The 22,501-nt window shown below is 44.2% G+C and overlaps 2 protein-coding genes across 2 annotated transcripts; one reads left to right on the forward strand and one right to left on the reverse strand.

The window, feature by feature from the left end:
- Positions 1 to 7,170: 7,170 nt before the first annotated feature.
- LOC127756540 (protein mago nashi homolog 2) lies at positions 7,171 to 9,968 on the forward strand. The gene is made up of 3 exons (XM_052281886.1): positions 7,171 to 7,513; positions 7,646 to 7,822; positions 9,685 to 9,968. Exons 1-3 carry the CDS (start codon positions 7,274 to 7,276, stop codon positions 9,748 to 9,750), a joined length of 483 nt encoding a protein of 160 aa, XP_052137846.1. The 5' UTR covers positions 7,171 to 7,273; the 3' UTR covers positions 9,751 to 9,968.
- A 1,035-nt stretch (positions 9,969 to 11,003) lies between these two features.
- Positions 11,004 to 22,023, reverse strand: LOC127757682 (cysteine desulfurase 1, chloroplastic). The gene is made up of 10 exons (XM_052283249.1): positions 21,582 to 22,023; positions 20,109 to 20,242; positions 19,851 to 20,010; positions 19,334 to 19,520; positions 17,092 to 17,237; positions 16,926 to 16,998; positions 16,694 to 16,757; positions 15,939 to 16,038; positions 15,607 to 15,765; positions 11,004 to 11,521 (listed from the first exon to the last, which is right to left on the reverse strand). Exons 1-10 carry the CDS (start codon positions 21,795 to 21,797, stop codon positions 11,351 to 11,353), a joined length of 1,410 nt encoding a protein of 469 aa, XP_052139209.1. The 5' UTR covers positions 21,798 to 22,023; the 3' UTR covers positions 11,004 to 11,350.
- Between the last annotated feature and the right edge of the window lie 478 nt (positions 22,024 to 22,501).

Below are 22,501 nucleotides of genomic sequence, written 5' to 3' on the forward strand. Positions count from 1 at the left end.
ACGGCAGCCTATACCAAATAACACTGTCATGCTATTTAAACAGGTGTGGCCAAAGATTAAGATGTTTCAGAAAGGTTTATTTTTAAAACAAAATTTAAAAAATTCAGAAAAAAATCCCCATACACCTACCGTTGGTCGATCTAGCACATTAACACCTAAAATATTCATACAAAAGTATAATGGTAAATATTGGAACATAAGCACGGTCGGAAAAAAATTACATGCATGGAAAAAACCCCTAGTTACATAATTATGTAGTACTCTCTCCATTCACAAAAGTTACACCTATTTCGTAACGTCTCGTCAAGGCCACCTTCACCGGTGCTGCGCAAGAGCAAGATGGACAATGGGTTTGTCCGCTATGTCGTCAGAGACGGTGGTGATGAAGCAGCGGCCGTGGTCACTTAGAGCGACCGCGAGCACGACAACGGCGATGAAACAGAGGCCGTGGTCACTGAGAGCGAGCACGAGCGCAGCGGCGACGATGCGGTAGCGGCACGCTGGGGAGGGAGTCTCCACGCGCACGGGGGGCAAAGAGAAGCAACAGCTAAATTTGAGTTTTTTTTGCGGGGCAATTGCTTATTTGACCCTGTTTTGTAGTCTAACTACCAATTTAACCCTACTTTTTCGAGATTTCTTATTTGACCCTCTTTTTCAAAAATGAACCAACCATCTGACCCTATTCTATTAAGGTGAGTTAACGGCGTTAAGTTAGGGGTAAATAGTCCGTTTTGCCCTTGCTTATTTGACCTGTCTTGGATTGCTTTTTTTTGACCCTATTATGCCATACCGTGTATACATTCAAATATTTTAACATATTTGTAATATTTTTTACATATGTTTGACATTGAATATAAGTTTGAAAGATTTATCATAAATTTGACAAATTTGACTTCAATTTAATATAATTTTGACAAAATTGACTTCAATCCCACACAACGCCATCCATCCATCTCTGTCTCTCACCCCTTCTCTCCCTTTGCGCTGCGATGGCGACGGAGTAGCGGCGGCGGTCGACAGAGAAGGATGGCGCGGCGGTCCTCTCCTGACCTAGGGCCCTTCCCCTTCACTCCTCCAGGGTGGCACGGCGGTGTAGAAGGCTGGCCGGCACGGGCCAGGTGGCGGTGCGGCGATGGAGAAGGCCGCCCGACTCGGGCGCGAGCGGTTGAGAAGGTCAGCCGGTGTGGTCAGCGCGGCAACTGACGGCTGGAGGAGGCTCGCCCCTTCGCCTTCCTCTCCTCGCAGTGGCGTGGGTGAGATGGTGGCCGGCGCGGAGGCTGGCGTGACGAGGTGGCGGCGGTGGTGGTGGTGGAAGAGGCCTGAATCTTGCCGGCTCTCCCGGGGGAGCTCCCCCCTTCCATTCTCCTCCTCTAGCACGGTGTGGGATGGCGGCCGGTGCGGCGAGGTGGCGGCGCAGTCGCTGGATCTCGCCGACCCCATCTCTATTGGGGGACCTCCCCCATTCTCCTCTGCTGCCGCCGCAATGGATCCACCGCCGCCATCACAGAGGCTCGGTGCAGCCACCGCTGCAGAAGCTCGGCAGTGCCGTCGCCGCTCCCTTCCTCTGCTAGCCGATGGCCGCCGCCGCCGCCGTCTTCCGTCGTCTTCCCGTTGCCTCCACTCCTTCCCTTCACGAGTGAGGGTGTCGTCGCCGCACCCTACCTCCACGAGTCGACGAGCCAGCACCTGCACCACCGCCGCAACTCGGAGCGCCACCGCCGCAAGTTACCGACACGGGGGAGAAAGAGAGAAACGTGTGGATAGGGTTAGGGTGGATAAGTGTAGTGAGGGCATTTTGGGCATTACGAATATTGATTATATGTCTTAATTCTTTTTAAAATCTAACCTTAACGGTGTACCCAAACATGGTTAGACGGAGGGTTCGTTGTTAAAAAAGAGGGTCAAATAAGCAATCTGAAAAAAATAGGGTCAAATTAGTAGTTAGGCTACAAAACTGGGTCAAATAAGCAATTGCTCTTCTTTTTTAGATCCAAATTGCATGCATGCAATTTCATCTCCTCTGATACGCATCCCATTCAATTTGTATGCATGCATGCACTGTCAAGGTCCCACGCCAGTGGACGAGGGCTCGCTCTTGCACACGTGCCTCCAATCCACGAGAGTTAGACCTATTTCATATTTAGTTTTTTTAAATAAGTTGTTCCTATTTTTACTTTTTATGTATCAAGATTTAAATGGAGAGATAAATTAAATGTTTAATTGAAACCCGAGGAATCATCTAAATAGTCATTGGTTGCATTTGTGCATACACTCGTTGATTGTTGATTTTTGTTACATGCAAGATGAGCTAATTTCTTATTGTCTCGGTGATAATAGTAATATGTGTAACTTTTATAGAAGGAATGAGTAATTATTAAGATCACGCACCTTCTCTTGATGCAACTGACCGGTCTTTCTATATACAAGGTCGCATTGAATTTCTATTCAAGTTAAGCTACAACAATGAAACTATTCAAGGGGCACCTCAAACGCGCACTACCGACAATGAAACTATGTGAATCTTCATTGACCCCCCTCAAATTTTCTGCCATAGATTTATGAGAAAGGACATTTAAGGCTTTATCTAGTTTATTCAATCCCCTGTTAAATTTTTTTTGGATCATCCAGTGCTCTCAGTCGTTCATGTACTCGTCTGAACCATCTCTGCTTGCCGGATAAAAATCCTATAACATAATATCACTACTATTACAATCATCCCACATATTAGTGACTGTACAATTATGGTAGAGGCAGGGGCGGAGATAGCATGGGGGCGGGGGGTCAGACCCCCTACCCCCTAATAGACCATTAGAGCCCTCATAATGCCTCTCTAAATGGTAAATCTAATCCATATATTTATAGATGAGGGGCTAATATATACTTTGTTTGAGATTGTTAGAAGTCTCAAAAGGCTAAGAAGGCCAAAAAAAAAATTGTAACCCAACCCTAAATCTCTCTTAGTTGCTCTTGGATATTTTGATTTATCCCCGCTATAATTTTACTCTAACTCTGTCAGGGTGTGAAATTGTGAACCCGCCCCCCTCCTGCACGGATCAAACCAGCCCAGCGGCCGCGCGCTCACGCCGCTCGCGCGCGTGTGCATGCATCTGCGGCGCGATGGAGTGAGAGAGAACAGAAAGGAAAAAAAGGATGGAGGTTTCTCTCTGGATCGACCGCAAAAGCTTTTATCGCGCATGCATTCGCTCCGCTTTACACCCTAGGTATAGCACGGCACCGGGTAAGCCGGGGAGGCCGCACGCTGCAGCCTGCAGGCGGCCGGCAAAGCAATGATGCCCGCCTGATTAACAATCGCACCGTCGAGGCGAGAGGCGTCGACACACGCACGCACGCACGCAGCACCTAGCGGAGCCGGAGCGGCAGCACCCCGTCCGTCCAATCGATCCAGCGCCACTGTATGCGGCACAGCAGCGCGGGCGCCTGGGGATCCGCGCGTGCGTGCGTGTGCGTGTGCGTGTGCGTGTGCGTGTACTCGTGGAGAGAGGTGGTGGGGTTGGTGTGTGGGCTTTTCCGTCCGTCGCTGTCGCGGCCGCGTCTCTCTCTCTGCCGCTTTCGGACGGATCCACGTGCGTGCGCTCCCGTGGTACTCCGGTACACGCACAGACCGCGTACCCTGTGGGGGCTCATCTCATCGGGTGGTACTACACTGGTACAGCCAACAGACAGCCGGCACTCGGCACGCTTTCCTCTCCTCCCCCGTACATACTGCCCTCGACGAGGGGCCGGGGCTGTGTGAGCCCATTTGTGCGAACCACTAGCCCCGCCCGTGCGTGCGTGCGTGCGTGCGCATGCAACGATTCATCCGCGCACCAGACCGATCGTGGGGCCTGTTTGCCCACAGTTCATATATAGCGTGTTCCGGCCGCAGCCACGTCGTCTGCGATCCAAATCCTAGTGTGTCTGTCCGCTTAGATTGAGAACCAACTTGTCCTTAGCTCATGTGTAGTAAAATTGTAAATGAGCTACTATCAAAAAAAAATTGTAAATGTGCTACGGCACTGTCCATTCGCATCTAATAGTAGGCCCCCTTCTTACAATAAAGCTATTAAACTGTATTTTTTCTATGGAAACTTTAAAGTTGATTTAAAATATCAGATAAACATTTTTTTAAATTTATAATAATTAAAATTCAATTAATTATTTGCTAATGTTTTTTTCTACCCTAACTTCATCTTCAATAAAAATGAACATCACAGTCCTGGATAACATGATCCTAATAAGTTTCCAATTGGCTTCTCATGCTAGATTTGAACTAGAATCTCTCCGCATATCTACTAAGGTGATTATATAAAAATGCGTGTGGTTTGCTAAGGCGTTCAACTAAATGTTTTTCCTGGTTGTTTAATTTGGTACTCTCTGGGGTTGGTCCTCTTACAGTCTGGAGAAATTGGAATGGAACAAAGATACATGCCCATTTTGGAAAAAAAAAAATCCATCCCGTAATACAACGCATACCTTTTATGGGGGTGGAGGGAGGGAATAAATACCTTTTAAGCCAGCCTTATGCTTTTTTGGGTGATGTTATATACCTTATCTAAATTTTCATTACCTTTTTTTAACTATCAATATGGTCAATTCATCATAATTCCTATAAGAACCTACGTGGATATACATAGGAAGTGATGAAGGTGGGGGATCATCTACTATATAGAGGGCTGCCAAATATGTCATCCAAGTGTTACAAAACCAAATAAAAAATTGAATTGTCACATCCAACAAAATATATATGGCCATAACTCATACCCATAGGCATGAACCAAATAAACCATAAGGTAGCCCCGGTGTTGTATGATGGTTCTCATAGAATTAATCATACTGCTACTTAGGAAACAAAAAAAAAAGACTATCATGATATCTAAGTTAAAGAGAGAAGAAAGAGAAGAAATTTCAATATATGCCACTTGATTCACAATACTTTTAGAATTTGCCACTCAAATCATAAGATTTCAGAATTCGCCAACGAAACGTGGATTATTTCATTCCGTGCCACTCCATCCATCCGAAGCTACGTCCAGCAGTCCGTCCATCCATGCTACCTCATCATATATTCACCAACATTAGGATAGGGAATAACTCGTCGATGTCAGCCGCATGCACGCCAAGTGGATCTTGTTGGTCGACAGTGCTTAACGGTAGCCAGATGTGCGCGCTGGGCGAACCCTGGTGGCCAGAAGCGTTATGTGTGGGAAGCACCTTGCCGGCCAACACCGTGCACAATGAGTAGCTTATTGATGGCAGCTGAATGTGCCTATTGAGAGAACCTTGGTGACTAGCAACAGCTCTCGATGGCGTGCCTAGAGGACCTCGCTGATCAACAGCATGCGAGGAGGACCTGCCAACCGACGCCAATAATTCTGACCAATGAGTTATTCCCCGTCTGATGTGGATGAACGACTGCACGGTACTGAAGTAGACATTGAATGGATGGAATTGCATAGAATATTAGAATGAAACAATTCGTGTCCTTTGACGATACATTATGAAACTGTTACAATTGATTGGCAAACTAAGTATTACGAATCGAGCGACATATACTGAAGTTTCTCAAGAGAGAGAGGGAAGGTCGGGGAAACCAGGTTTCACGTGAAATATGTTAGACCCAAAAATGCGTAGGGGTACTTTTGACGGACATTGGTGGAAGGCGGTGGTTCGTTTTTCATTCAGCTTCGCTTTAAAAAAGAGAGAAAACAAAAAAAAAATCATATTCGTATGGCTGTCACTGCCGGCCCATTTGGGCCCAATTTGATTACAGCCCAACTAAGCAACGAAAAAAGAGAAGGAATAAGTTCATCTAAGGTCCCTTAACTTGTCAACGAATCCGATTTTCGTCTCTCAACCGGAAAACCAGACACAACGAGTCCCTCAAGTATCAAAACCGGTGCAGATGAGGTCCCTCGGCGGTTTTGAGGGCAGTTTTGGATGACGTGGTGCCTACGTGGCTAATTTGACTCGGTCTTCATCTAACGTGGCGCTTACGTGGCAATTCGACCCGAAAAAATAATAAAACCCGTGGGACCCACATGTCAGTTTCACACATAAATTAATAAAAAATGGTGGGGCCCATATGGGCCCCACATGTCATTCTCACCCCTCTTCTTCTTCTTCCTCCTCTCCCTCCATCTCCCTCTCTTCATCTCTCTCCCCTATCCTCTCTCCAGGTGCGACGGAGAGGCAGCGGCGCACGGCGGCCGGCGGGAGAGAAGGGAGCGGCACGGCGGCGGAGGAACGGCTCCGGCAGCTGTGGGCGGAAAAGGAAGGGGCGGTGGGAGTTGGCCCTGGCTACGGCAGACGGTAGGACATGAGCTGCACAACCGAGGCCCCGCCGGCGCCGAGGCCCCGCAAATCTTGGAATCAAATCAATGTATGCTCCTCGCCGGCGTGCGCTGCGACAGCGGCCAGATGCTGAGCGACGAGAGCAGCACCTCCGCGGCCTTGGCAACTGGTGCCGCGGGAGCGGCAGGGCCCGCAGCGGAGCCTCCCTCCGCGGCCGACGCATGCTGGCTCCCCTCAGCGGCGGCGGCGGCTCTGGGGGCGTCCTCCGCCATGGCTGTGGGTAAGTGGGAGAGGGAGAGATCTATGGCGTGGAGAGGGGAGAGACCGAGAGGGAGAAAAGAAGCTCCGCCGCCCCTTCCTCTTCCGCCCACAGCCGCCGGGCCGTGCCTCTGCTGTCGCGCCATTCCCTCCTCTCCCGCCGGCCGCCATGTGCCACTGCCTCTCCGTTGCGCCTGGAGAGAGGATCCCAATCCGAGAGAGAGATGAAGGGAGATGGGGAGAGAGAGAGGAGGAAGAAGAGGGATGAGAATGATAGGTGGGCCCACTTTTTTATTATTTTGTGTGTGGAACTGACATGTGGGTCCCATGGGTTTTATTATTTTTTCTGGATTAAATTGCCACGTAAGCGCCACGTCAGTGCCACATCAGATGAAGACCGAGTCAAATTAGCCACGTAGGCGCCACGTCCGCCAAAACCGCCCTCAAAACCGCCAAGGGACCTTATCTGCACCGGTTTTGATAGTTGAGGGACCCGTTGTGTCTGGTTTTTCGGTTGAGGGACGAAAATCAGATTCGTTGACAAGTTAAGGGACCTCAGATGAACTTATTCCAAAAGAGAAAGGAAAGGAGAGCCCACCTTCCCATCCATCCAACTCCTCTATTTGCGTTGCGAGGCGACGACGTGCCAACCACGAACAGAGGCGGCGCTGCAAAATCTCGCGACCAAGCGGCGGCGGCGGCGGGAGAGAACGAGAGGTGACCGATGGCGACGGGCGGCGGCGCCGGCGAGGACGTCCCCGGCGGCGGCGAGTTCTACCTGCGGTACTACGTGGGGCACAAGGGGAAGTTCGGGCACGAGTTCCTCGAGTTCGAGTTCCGCCCCGACGGCAAGCTACGCTACGCCAACAACTCCAACTACAAGAACGACACCATGATCCGCAAGGAGGTCTTCGTCTCCCCCTCCGTCCTCCGCGAGGCCCGGAGGATCATCCAGGAGTCCGAGGTTGGTTTACCCCTCCCCCACCGTCGATTTCTAGGGTTAGGGTTTATCTCCAACATTGGGGGATCGATCGATTCCCGATTCCCGATTTCCCTCTCCAATGATGGATGGTTTGGTTTGGTTTGCTTGTTGTAGATTATGAAGGAGGACGACAACAACTGGCCAGAGCCCGACCGCGTGGGGAGGCAGGAGCTCGAGATTGTTATGGGCAACGAGCACATCTCCTTCACCACCTCCAAGATTGGCTCCCTCGTCGACGTCCAGACCAGCAAGGACCCTGAGGGCCTCCGCATCTTCTACTACCTCGTCCAGGTCCTTGCCTCTCACATTCGTTGCTCCATTGCCTGCCTGCTTGTCTTTTCCAGTGCTCTGCGTGACTTAGGATTGGCGTATGAATGTTAAATAGGTGAATATCACCTCCCTTCATGCCAGTGGGATTGTTCACTCGTTCCGTTAATAGTACAAGAAGTATTTGGTACAAAGCTTAATTAACTAAGCATTGAATGGATGCGTATATGATAATTTTCAACTCTTATTTCATCTGAGTGACGTTCTTTAAGTGCAGTTATGATCTATAGAGGAATAGCAGTATCAACTCTAACTGTGCTTGCGCTGAGCCGCCTTGCTGAAATGCGATGCAACATATTTGAATGATCGATAACATTGTAAGAATCTTATTTGTTTGTGTTTTCAAAACAATCCATCCAAGCTAGGGGAAAAAGGCAGATATTGCCTGGCATTTACCCTTTTAAAGTTGAATAGTTATCAGTGATTCCAGGATTTTTTTTTTTTTGTGTATGTGGTGTTGGTGGGGGAGGGTTATTGGGACCATCCCTTCCCATTGACGAAGAGGACAACCTGGTTCTACCAACCTCCTGACATCAGTCACTGTAGCTCAACTCCATAAGTAACAAGCCTACCTGTTTTGTGTCTTCAGGAATCATAATAATGCGTACCAGATCATATCCACTTTAAGCGATTATTGTTTAAAGACACCGAGCAACATGATGAGAAACTCAGATGTCAACTGAAAACACACAATGCTAGTTTGGTAGTAGTATCTATCATCATTGTTTTTGTTTGAGTTTTATCACTCTGCTTTGGATTGTTTAGCGAGCAACAGTTGTAACGAAAATGATTTAAATGGAGCAAGAAAGGAAAAACAAGAGTGAACTGTTCCCCTAATTGTCAGTTTGTTTCTTGTCAACCATACAACCCAGGCTATTTTAGCTTAAGAGATTTTTTGTTGTGGATGCGAACTGTTTCATTTTTTTTTCTGTTTTTGTTAATTTTTGTTAGAAGTTTTAAACTACATAATTTGATTAATAATTCATCATTTTTACAAAGCATGCTGGTGGAATAATCTCCTAATAATTGCAAAAGATAATCTTAGTCATTTTTAATGAAGACTGCTGTCTTCGAGAAGCCTTTTGTCTGTAGTGTCCTGACTTCCTTAATTGATGAACACCTACACAGTTCAAGTCTTATTATAGCTACCTGAGATCATGAAAATAGATATCGGAAATATTCAGGTTAAGATTAACTGCAAAAGCCCTTCAATGGGTCAAATTTATTGGTTAATAAACTATAGCCTTATCTATAACTTAGATGTCAGCACCACACTGCTCTATTGTTGTAAATTAGTTGAATTGTGGATGCAGTGGGTTCCATGGAAATCTTGCAGGATGATCCAGTGGTTACACCCTAGACAGACTCAGTTGACTTGCGTAGCATGTTCTGTGACTTCCATCACTTGTTGTAGGGAATAATTTTGTTTGATGAAACTACTGGGTGGTTTCATCTGAAGTTTTATAGTAAGAGATGCATTCATATTTTCTGCGATAGTTTCATCCCTCTAGCTGAAAAAATGACCAGAATTGCATGATATCAGAGATTCGTGAGATACCGTTATATCATCTATCCTTCTTGAGTTCATTAGTTTACATCTGTAAGTTCATATTATAAACTGTATGCCACAGTTAAGGAACTGCTAGCTGTTCACATTCTAGATCTCTAGTTAGTGGCAGTGCAAAAGCATATAATGTGTTGGATCTTCTAACGCCATCCTGATTTGGTTTAACTTCATACGAGGGAATTAATGTTTCAATTGCGCACAGTATAGCAAGCATACAGACCAATTTATTTCTAACAAATTCTAATGCTTCCCTGTGCAGGATCTGAAATGTTTCGTGTTTTCACTCATCAATCTCCACTTCAAGATCAAGCCTATTCAATCTTGAGCTCCTTTCAGTCTCTTAATTGTGTTATGGCCAGTTTTAGAGAATTCTGTATTATTATGTATGATCCAGCGGGTTAACCATGGTGGTGGGGTGTTTGTGGAACAGAGGGTGGAATCTTAATACTTTGGTGCCTGGGATTGTTGTTGGATTGTGCAAGCTTTGGGTGCTCGTTACTCAAGTAGTGATATTTATTATTGTGAAATCTTTTTCTACTCCAAGGAGTCTCTCTACCTGAAGTAGCATTGCTGTTTTCATCGTTTTGTTTGTTTTGATCCGCAATGCACTGTTGAGAACTCGAGATCTTTGTGTCCACGAAGTTGGGTGCTTTCAAGTTTCAAGATAGATAGTGCACCTTCATCAGCTATTGTTTCGTTGCACTTTGGGATAATATCTGATCGCCCTACGCTTCAACTATCAAACACCTCTTCCTAAGGAAGGGGTTTGAACCCTTCTTTATCTCAGCAAAGCACAATAGTCTGATTTCAAGGCTCAACAAAAGCCTGGATTCTCAGGAGTAATAATGTTGGGTAGAAAACCTCCTCATTGCGACTTACTCTGTTTCATGCTATTATAAGTCATTTGACTTTTTTTTCTTAGTTAAATTTTGTTAAATTTAACTATAGAAAAATTTAGCAATATCTAAACTATCAAATTAGTTTTATTAAATCTAACATTGAATATATTATGATAACATATTTGTTTTGAAAATACTATTATATTTTTCTATAAACTTGATCAAACTTAAGTAAGTTTATTTTGACTAGAAAAAAAAGCCAAACGACTTATGATATGAAACGGATAGAGTACATTATAAACCCGAACTTGTAATATGAAACGGAGAGAGTACATCTCAAACTTGAAGGGAGCCAAGCGGATTGTACTTTGGAATACTAGCATTAACCAATATGATCAAGGTTGTTAAAATCTCAGTTTTGTTATATAATTTTATGACTTTATAACTCTATTTAAGGTGTCTCATTCTATAATTCTATATCGGTAGAATCACTGATTTTATGGTTTTTATGTATCCGATTCAATGATGTTTTTATGTATCCAATTCTATGGTTGAGAACTTCTGATTGCGATTTTAACATCCTTGAATATGATATGGTGACCCTCCATAAGAAAAACGTAAGTACCATTTGAAGCACGAATAGCACAGGCAAACAGCTTAATTCCAACAGGAAACTACTGTCGCCCCCTCACAGGTAAATGTCGTTCAAAAAATTCCAACAGGAAACTGAAGGCATCACGTGTTAAAAAAAAAAAAAACTTGTTTATGCTTGTGTAACCTTGTTTATGATTTTCAACGAAGAGAACATACAGGTCAGCATAATTTACAAATAAACCTTCAAGGTCATGAGCTTTCTCACAGCTTGCTGCAACACTTAAATTATTCTGTTGTACAAATTCAGCTTCTGCAAAATTTCAGGGATGGGAGAAAAAGGGACTTGATTTACAAGAAAGGCCAAAGTAGGCAATCTAATACACATGTTTTGGTTGGTTGTTTCATTTTGTAATTGTATGACCCCTTGGCTAGATAAAGTCAACCTGAAACTTGTAAAAAGGGAGAATGCCGTATACTAATCGAACCGTGGTACTAGTGTTCAGAAGTAAGGAAATCAATAGTATCTTTCAGCGCATCGACAAAGACATCCACCTCCTCTTTGGTATTGTAGAAGTGAAGACTAGCACGAGCACTTGCATTGATACCAAGAGTTCGATGCAATATCTGTGCACAATGATGGCCTGACCGAATTGCCACGCCATGCTGAAACAAATAGTTCATCAATATTACATTGCAAGGGCTAGAAAAATAAATTGAAGAAGGCACAATAACAAATAACTTTACTAAACAACATGCTGTTCAGGGAAGGCTATTGAGAAGATAACCCTTCTTGAAGCAGATGGAAACATTTAAGAATTTTTCACAAGAAAATATTTACGCTTTGGATGCTGGAAGTCATAATTTCTTAATAATACATGATGTAAAATTTTTAAACCCTTTTGTGTTTGCAGTCGAAACTAGGTAAAGTACAGCTGAATACAAACAGCTATGAGACAGAACATAAATACTTAAAAGGAATATGGTGTGAATAAGAAAGTTATCAGAAAAGTGTTTCTTTATTAATCCAAAAAAATTTACAGAGCTAGCAAGCGAGCAGTAACCGTATCATCAATCAATAACTCCCCTAACCCCACCGTTTTTCTCATTTTTTTGAATTTTTTTTGGGCTATCTCGTTGTTTTACACGTCGCTGCTAACCCCTCCTCCTCGCGCCAGCGGGGGCAAACGCCCATAAGAGGTGCGCTGGTTAATCAAATTTTGGGCGCTGTGGTGGTGTGCATGCGTGCCGGTTAAGGTGGAGGGGCTGCTACCGGTGAGAGGGCTGGGCTTTTTGTAAAAAACTCCTCGTATTTGCACGGAATATCGCATACGTCCTCGCGCCGACTGACATCCCGTTTTGTTTCTTACGTATAACCCCTTGTCTTTCAGAAAAATACAATGCGAAGAAGAGAAAATTCCGCTTCTAGGGGTAGCGCTGTAAACATAAAAAACATAGGGGCTTTTCGGCAAAAAGTCCTACGCTAAACCCCCAATCCGGAAACCCTCCCCCATTCTCTCCCTCTCCTCTCCTCCCCTCCCATCCCTTCCCAGCGGTCTCGCGCGTAGATTCCGGCCGGAGGGCTGTGGCGGCGGCGGCGCGGAGGGTGGAGCCAGCGGCGGCTCCCCTCCCTCCTCCCAGATCCGGTGGAGGCGACGCGGAGGGTGGATGCGGCGGTGGCTCCGCCATAAGGGGGGTGGCGCTGGCGGCGGCGGCCCTCCCCTCCGGATCTGGCGCGGCGTCGGCAGTGGTTGCGGCGGAGGCTTCAGGCGGAGGGGAGGAGAAAACTGACATAAAAACAGGAACTCCCCCCGCTGCCGTCCACCCTCCCCAGTCGCCTCCGTCGTCGTCCGCCCTCCACCCGCCGCTGCCGACGTCGTCCGTCCTTGTGTACGCCCCGTCGTCGGAAAGGGGGGAGTGTAGGGGCAAGGAAGGCGGCGTACAGATCCGCCGCCCCCCGTTCTCGGAAGAGACGGCGGCGCGCGGATCCGATGGCCTCTGTCCTCTGGAGCGGCCAGGCGCGACTGGGAAGGACGGCGGCGTGCGGATCCATCGCCTCCCGTGCTCGGGAGCGACGGCAGCGCGCGGATCTGCCCGCTTCCGCCCTCAGGAGCTACGGCGGCGGGCTTAGGCGGGCGGGTTTGAGCGGCCACGGTGGCGGCAGCTGCGACAACGACGATGGCGATGGTGGTTGCCGACGACAACGATGCTGACGGCAGCTGCGACGAAAACGGGAGTGGCCTCCTCCAACGCTGGCATCGGGCCGGCCGTCGGCGACGACTTCACTTGCCTCAACCACTCCGCTGCCCCCCAAAAGTATCCTCCCCCACCTGCGAGATGATGGCGCACGAATCCACCGGCCTCCATCCTTGGGAGTGGCCTGGCGGGAGCGGGAACACCGGCAGCACGCCGATCCGCCCGCCTCCGCCCTCGGGACTGGCGGCGGTGGGTTTAGGCAGGCGGGAGCGAGTCGCCACGGCGGCGGTGGCTGCGGCGACGACGGCGACGGTGGCTGCAACGACGATGACGACAACGGCGACGGTGGCTGCGACGATGACGATGACGGCGACTGTGATGAAAAGGACTAGTGGCCTCCTTCAACCCCGACATCTCAGCGGCCGCCTCCACCGACGGCGCCACCAGCGTTTATGCCTCGACACAAACCTCGACTCCACCGAGAAGAGTCCTGCTACGGTCATCTTTGTATTGTGATTTGGTTCTTTGGAGGGGAAGGTGAAGGACACGGTGCCTGGCTGTCCACATTGGTAAACAATTGATTTGCCCACCGTTGGGGCTAGATCTGCAAGGATTTGGGCTCAGCCAATCCTTCTTATCTGCGGTGAGTTGAGGTCTTCAATCACTTCTCATCTCTTTCTCTGCCTCCTCTTTTAGCTGACAGCAAGGCTGTGTGCTTGGTTGGTCTCGTGCAGCCAACCAGCCGCTACTCCCGGCGCTTGCGCCAGGAGGTTGCGGATTCCACTGGGGGCATTTTGGTTGTGCGCCCTTGCTATTACTTACTCAAATCACAGAATGTTCTTTTTTTTAGTGAGTGATTGTATTCAATTTTTACTTTAATTTTAAAATAATGCACAACTCTGTGAAAACACTTATTTAGATTTTTATTCCTGGCTTGCTCGGTTGCTCTTATGATGCTATCAGATCTGTATTTCAAAGCAACGGTCCATTGAAAAGGTATCACCACCGATTACTTTGTTCTGTTGTTCACCTCTTACAGAGTTCTACTCTGCAGTTATTTGGGATGTTCTTCTTTGCTACACTACTTAGCTGCTGAGCATTATCGATGTCTTTTGATCAATACACATACTCAGGTTGTGCTCCTTAGGATGTATTTCCAGTGTTCAGTATGTTGGCATCGAAGTATGCTTCTTTGTGTTCTTATTCTGATTATAAAATAATTTCCAGATGTACAATGCAAAGTGGTTGCTTTGGGCTTTTGAGTGTTGAGACATAAGGATTAGGTTTATGAATTTTGTGTTTATGTTCTTGGTTCAATTATCTTTTACATGAATTACAGAGGTTTAATACAAGGTCCATGGATTGACTATGCTGTTAAGCACCTACTTCTAAATCTCTGCATAAGTTACTTTTCAGTATTTGTGATATAATCAAATGGTGACATCCACTACTACTTCAGTCAAGCTTGGAAGAACAAAGGTAAGTACATGGAGCTGAAAATGGCCACTTTGAGATGACAGCTCCATGGTCAGCTGTTTTGGCTGCCATTTGATGTCCCAGTTCCCTCTGGAAGAAACAACCAGCAAAAAGGAGGCTAGCAGGAAGCAGCAGAAAATACTGAGCATGATCTATTTTCCCATCATAGCATCGCTGTTTAGAGCATGCTTCTTTTTTTTTTGGTTCATAGGAGAAATTTCAGAAAGCAGAGCATTGCAATATAAGAAATTAGGCTTATTCCTTTTGTTTGACTTCCTGTGCTGTTTGATATAATTTTCTAGGTTGATCACTAGCTGATGTCTTTTCATTTTTTTAATATGTATTTCTGACTGGGTTGAAACCTCCCTTTCTTAAAAAAAGTAAATAATTGGTTATAAACCATTAAACTGGATGTTAAGGTCGATGGCTAGCTCAAGTTGTTTGTGCAAATAACCATCCTCTCAAGCTGATGAAGTGACTTGAGTTCTCTTGTTGCCCTAAATATTTCTCTTTTTGAAGAAATTAACTTGCAAATTAATGCATTTTGTATAAACATACGAAGGAATTTGAGACTAGAAGAATATAAGGTAATAGATGCCTACCTCAATACCTCAGTCTTTGTCCGCAGAATTGTAAAAATATGGGATGCATTATTCAGATTTCTTTATGTCAAATGGAAGACTGTAATTGTGATGATGTGGCCTTGAGAGGCTGTTGTAAGTCATTGACTCATCGGCAATTATTCATGCGGATTTTATTGACTTCTATGGATTTGTCATCTCAAATGCGTGTCTAATGCGTGTCTTTCTGTGGACCGATGCTTTGTAGCATAGTATATAGACCAATACTGTTTTCTAAACTCAGATTTGATTACAGGATGGAAGGACTGCCTTGGATATAAACTTATGTTTTGTAAGAGATTTCAAGTCTTATGATTTGGCAAAGCTTGTTTAGTTACTTTCAACTAACATTATGTACACATTAACGGGCGCGGCGTCACGCTGCGCTTATTCATCTAGTACTCATAAAACTCAAAACTAGCATTTGCATCTGAGGTTAGTGGTTGACAGAATGCATACCTGGAAGTCAAGAATTTCGGCAATATCTGTTGGATGAACATTTTCAACATTAAAAGAACATAATGGGGCGCGGTGAACAGTTTGGCATGGAGCTGGACCGTAGATCCGAACATTTGGAACAGCAATAAGGCTCTCATAGAGATAGGTCGCCAACTCATTCTGGATGGCAAAACATAACACTTGTGAGAATGTTATAAATAGCTGAAACCTTTCTAAAGACCAGAATAAGCACAGTATGATGACATAGAGCAATATTTTTGTTTTTCTGAAACGACAATAAAGTACATTTGAGAACAATGCAAGGAGGTAAAACATAAACAGTTTATTCTGACCTCATACTCATGGATCTTCTGCATGCCAATTTGTGACAAATAATCAATTGCTGTTCCCAATCCTATAGCTTCTCCAATCGCAGGTGTTCCAGCTTCAAATCTTTTCAGAACAACTACAATTAGAATCCCTAGATATGAAATGAAGAAAAAAGGTACAGCCACCACTAGCAATTATTTTGAAGTCCCATGAAATTCCAAAAGGGATTCATTTCAATTTTACTGACAGATAATATAAAGCAGAGGCAATCTTGGAAGAAATGTGGACAAGGGAGATACTTTTCTAACATAGTGAATTAGTAATAAAATCTATAACATATCAACTTTCTAACACAATCAAGTTTTTGGTGAAATGATTATGGTTCACATGTCTAGGAATCTGCAACATGTTATCTTCATATTCTTGGTCTTATGGGACAAATCAATTTTATATCAGAAAATGAAGAGGAAAGAAAGACATATCTTTGTTAGGAAAGTAAGAAGAGTGTGGCAGTTGTTTCCACACAACAGCTTGGGAGATCCGAGAAATATTAGTGATAACCATTATTCAAAATGACCAAATGATTCTGCTGTATTACATTGTACTATTAATCACTTTAGATATTTTATTGTTCTGCACTGACTTTCCTCCAGAAGATTATGATATAGTTCATGAAAGATCTAGACTGATATACATTGTGCACCAACTTTCCTAAGACGATATGACATAGATGATGAAATCTAGAATGATCAAAGTAAGAAGTCACAATATGATTCACCTAGAAGGAGGCTCAGCATATGTGGATTTGTCTTGGAACACATCTGCAATCATTTCACCACCACCTGAAAGGAAATCAGAATTTCGAGGGTAGTTATAGAACAATACTTCCCCGAGAACAGGAAACAATACTTCCTCTTAGTCATGGCCATGCTTCACCAATGGATGCTAACTATCCAACTTAACTTCTGATAATAGAGTGAGCAAATTTCTAGTGTCCTACAGTATCTTACCTAAGAAAGGCTCCATGGATGATAAGAGGTCAAACTTTCCATGCAAGAATCCAACGCCTGTAGGGCCACACATCTGAGAAGTTTAGCCCATAACTTGTCAAAGTCAATTATTGCGCTACTCTCAATGATTACAAACTTATTTAGAACAAAGAATTGATAATAAAACCTTGTGTGATGATGCAACAAGAAAATCTGCACCAAGCCTCTGAACATCGACAGGCATATGAGGAACACTTTGACAAGCATCGACAAGAACTTTAGCACCAATTCTGTTTGACCATGTTACAATATCCTCAATAGGAAGCATTGAACCTGGAAAAGATGAAGATCCATGTTACCAAATGTGCTGTCTAGGCAGACATCACATGAAATGAGAACTGGATATGGATTCAATCAGGGAAAATTTCCCAGAATACCATACACCATAGTTCACGATACAGTAAGAAACAGACTAATTCAACGTTACCATGAACCTAATTTCAGCTCGTTACGTGACAAAGAAACTACTCTTTATCATATACAGGCTCTAATGCAAATGTAATGCCCTAGGTATCTGCAAACCAAGAGAGCTACCATCATCTGAACGGCACCACTGGCTGAACCAGAAGCTCCAGGAAAACTGGATGCAGGAGATCTTGCTGAAGAATTAGGCCTGTGCCACTTGATGAGATAATTGGGGCAATTTAAATTTGATTTTCCTCACAGCAAGGGTAATCTCTAGTTAGTCCCTAGATGGATCAATTTCAAGTAGAAATCAAGTTTGCTCGCTGCTAATTTGAATTTAATTTCCTGATCCATAGGATGAAACGCTGTTTTGAAATCTAGGATTAAAAATCCATATGAAATCAAGTCACATGGTCCAGACAAGCTGTAGGTCTAGTCTATATATTTCATTTGGTGGAGTTTTCACTCAATTTAGGTCAGGGAGTCAGGAACTCAGGATACCACAAAAACAATGCTGCAGATTAGCTACACTACACAAGATGAGAAGGATCTAGGACGACACTAGAGGAGAAGATTATTTTTTGTCTTTCCAGCTAACTGGTCGGGCTAAAATATGATAAGAGTGATTTGTGAAGCCTGAACCCCTGCGCATGATGCTATCACTTGAAAGGTTATTCTTTAGTTCTTCAGGGAAGTATCACCCGGATTCTTGAGGGAACAGGATTAATGATGAACTGAATCATATCTGGGAAGAAAATAAGACTGGATGAGCATGACAGAAACTTTAGCAGCATTGTCCTCTGTGCCTAATGTGGGAAGTGTGGAACATTAAGGGCAGGAGTTTCTTTAGAGGACTAGGAGTTGGAGATATCCAACTTACTGCTGCACAAGAGAACTAGGAGTGCCAGTGGCAATAGTAGTGACTAGTGATCAGAAGAGAGTTCACCAGGAGGGAGAAAAGAATTACCAGCGATCCCCATTCAACAAGTCCAAGCAAAAAACCAAAGTCACAGAAAACAGGGTCGAAGGAAGCATTCCTCAACCCAGGAACATCTTCCATGTTCCAGGAACACGGGACATTTTCATCCCCACCTTGTAAAAACCTCTCACAAGAAGCATACCACGTTCCTCGATCGCATCGATCCAGGAACTTTGTGACTATGAGCAAAACCACACTCAACAGTCTTTCAGGCCCAAGGAGTTAGGAGCTAAGTCTTATTCAGAACCATGCTTTCGGAATCTCATTTCTTCGCTTAGCACTAATAGAGCAAGGTTGCATTAGCTTCAAATGTGGGAAGAACTGCCATTCTGCATAGTGTATCTTTTTTGAGAGATTGCATGTGCAACAGGGTTGGCAACATGGTTGTGGTATGCAAACAGAACCCAGATTCTATAAGTGGCAGAGGTATAATTCTTCTTTTGCAGGGTCCTGTGCAGATGGTTCTTCCCAATTCAGCTTCAACCCCTATTGTTTCCTGCAGTGCCGTCAAATGATGATAGCTCTCTAGGTATGTCAATACCTAGGGGTGTTATAATAAACATTTGTTTTAAATATTCTGTCATTAACTGTAATATCTTTGGACAAACACTAACTTCTGTTGTTATCCATTTTCATTATTTCGTTAGCCATAAAAAACATGTCTTTTCCACAATCATGTTTTAGCTCTAAGACAAAATCTAATGGCTTGTTTGGTTTGGTACAATACCAAAATTATGGTAAGGTAGCAAACCAAACAATTCATCTAAACATTACCCTACTAAAATTTCAGCATTGCCCATACAGTGTTGGCATCAAACCAAACACGTCAACTACATCTCCACCCTACAAAAATTTGGCAATGCCAGTATCAAACAAAGCCAACCCTATGATCGTTTCATTAAAAAAGGAATCACAATTACAGTTAAGGATCAATATGATGTTTCAAAACCTCAACAATATTTTCTTTAAAAAAACATCAACTTACCGAGTACATTTGAGACATGATGAACAACAACAATCTTCGTCTTGTTTGACAGAAGACCTTTCAACTGCTCAATGTCTGGAAACCCTTCTTTGGTTAGCCCAACATACTTTAAAGTAGCACCAGTCTTCTGGGAAACAAATTGCCAAGGAACAATAGCGCTATGATGCTCTGCAATCGTAAGAACAATCTGGCCAACAAAATAGAAGACAGTTCTTATCAGGAGGGTACAACAAAGACTACAAACTTCAGATGATATATACCAAATAATGACACTTGGTGAAATTCGGATGAGTTAACTACAATGGTCAGGTGCATTTGATTAGATGAAGAATCTGGTAATTCCAGAGTCCAGACTAAAAAAAGGAAAATGATTTTGACTAAGCACTTGAAGCAAAAACTTAAGTACTTAACATTAGAAGAAACACAATTTGTACAATTACATGCACTATAAAACTACAACAGCTGGTACAGTCAGCCTAAAACACATTAATCAGCTGGTCAAAAATAGAGGACTCACCTCATCTCCTTGTTTTAAGTTGGACATGCCCCACGAATATGCTACTAAATTGATAGCTTCAGTAGCATTACGTGTAAAAACAATCTCTCTACTATTAGCTGCATTGACAAAATTTGCAACTTTTGTTCTTGCACTCTCATATGCATCGGTAGCCTTTGCACTGATGCCAATGAAACAAGCATATCAGTGGGGCACATGATTTATATAAGCACAAACACTGAACACATACAAGGCATAACTGATAAATGTAAAAACTACCTGAGAACATGAATTCCACGGTGAACATTCGAATTGTAAAACCGGTAATACTCATCCAAAGTTTTCATTACACAAGAAGGTTTCTGCGAAGTTGCACCATTGTCGAAGTACACTAATTTGGAACCATCAAATTCCTGCAAGTTTCAATTGTCAGATAAAATGGAATTTTCCTACCTTCAATGCCAAGATTACTATCTGGCAACTCCAAGGCTAATATTTTTTTGTAACAAGAATGACAATCCAATATGTCAACAGAAAAGTCAACATTACAATTCCTCAAGCTACATTGACTACAACAACCATGTCAAACAGCTACTTTAAAATCAATCATTAAAACATGGAGCTTTCACATGCTTCACTGAATAAATAAGAATTGACTTGAATTAATACAAATGTAAATCAGCTTAAAAATTACACCAATCTAGTAGCAACCCACACATTCATAATGAAAAGTGCACCAGAACTAACAAAAATTGAATCAATTTACAAAGTACATGAGTCTGGCATCAACCCACACGCTCCCAGTGGTAAGCGTACCAGAGACAACAATATGATATAAAGCTCATCTCTCTCTAAGTAAGAAAACAAAAGGTTATTGGTTGCAACAAAATAAAACTACAGAAACTAATTGCACCCCCTAAGGTCACAGAACACACAGCAGCCACAACAATTCAAGGCAAAGCATAAAGGTAACGAATAAAATAATAGTGTGTCTCATCATGCACAAGGAATAGCGAGTAATCAGATCAACAGAAAACCAATTATAGATTACACTAAAAGTTGCAACATGGAGCAGTGACCAACATATGAAAAAGGTAAACAATGTTGATTTTTCCACAGTGATTATTACCAAGAGACTAGATAATAGTCAGAACAATTACAATGAAATGAAGCCCCATATTTGTCCAAAAATGAGTTCAAATAATTGGTCTAATCAAAGAAGACTTTTAAATAAGTATCCGCATATAAGGAAAGTTTACAAGAAACAGCCTAAATCAAACTAGGCATTCATTCTCCAACACAGTAGCATCAACCCACTAACCAACATCGTTTTCCTTTTTGTTAGCAAGCAGCAAGAACAACTTATGTGGCATTTCATTCAGAGAAAATGAGGCATGAAGTTGACAAGGTAACTAGGAAATCGAACATTGGTTCTCAATAAGAAGCGCTCCATAAGCAATTTCTGAATGCCGGTATCAACATTGAGACCCAAGATAGTAACAGAGATGCTAATGGCTGCAATCATGTACTGTACTGAACTACCAGACCCAGTATGGTAAAAGGGGAGAAGTTTCATCACTAGAGAACACATGATGGTCTTTAATATGCAACTGCAACATACTTTTGAGTGGAAAACACTGTAAAATAGGCATGAACCGACTTCAAGAATGGTCTATAATCAGGAATAACTTCAAACATTTCAGATGATAGAGATAACATGATATACAAAGCTTGATAGGCAAGTGGGGGTACCTGGTCAAGGATAGGGAAGTCGACGCGGGTGAGGTCGCCCAGCGAGGCGGCCGACTCCGCCTCCCGCGACGGCGCCGCCACGCCGGCCGTGGACCGGGCCCGCCGCGAGGAGAGCCTGACGAGGCCACCCCGCGCGGTCGCGGCCCCAGGGCCACGATTCCCGAGGGAGGGAGGGAAGCAGCGGAGCGACGACGCCGCCGCCGCGGCGGACACCATGCGCGCCGTCGGACGGAGTCCCGTTCCTTTCCGGTCGGTCGGCGGTCGCCGGCTGCCTCCCCGGTGGTGGTGGCGCGCACGCGAGGAGAGGGCGAGAGGCAGGCGGCGAGGGGGTGGGTGCGCGACGGCGAGAAAGGGGGGCACGTGCGGTCGCCGCCGGCGAGGCAGGGGGGAGGAGGGTACGGACTACGGAAGGAGAGTCGCGCAAGCAGAGTGGACGAAAGGATTAGGGATTTCGGATGATCGAATAAAGGGTGTGTTTTCGCGTCAAAATTAAAAGTTTTGATTGAAATTGAAATGATGTGACTGAAAAAATTACAAGTTTGTGCGTAGGAAATTTTTGATGTGATAGAAAAGTTAGAAGTTTAAAGAAAATATTTGGAACTAAACTCGGCCAAAATACTCGCTGTTTTCAAATAGTGACAATTATGATCATGTCCTAATTTTCAACCTCACTAGCCATGTACTCCCTCCGTGCCCCCCTCTAAAAAACAACCTAAGCAACAACGTGATATAACCTATAACAACGAATTTAGAGTATGTTCAGATTCGTTGTTTTAGGTTACATCACATATTAGGTTGGTTTTTTCGGAATGAAGGGTGTGGGTAGTGTTTAAATCTTCTCAAGATAAAGATGAAGATAAATATTTAGTATTTCATATAAAGCGGGTGGTAATAATGTGTGATTAATTGAGTTTTGGTTA

Source organism: Oryza glaberrima, chromosome 12 (genome assembly GCF_000147395.1).
Source record: "Oryza glaberrima chromosome 12, OglaRS2, whole genome shotgun sequence".
Taxonomy (NCBI): Eukaryota; Viridiplantae; Streptophyta; class Magnoliopsida; order Poales; family Poaceae; genus Oryza; species Oryza glaberrima.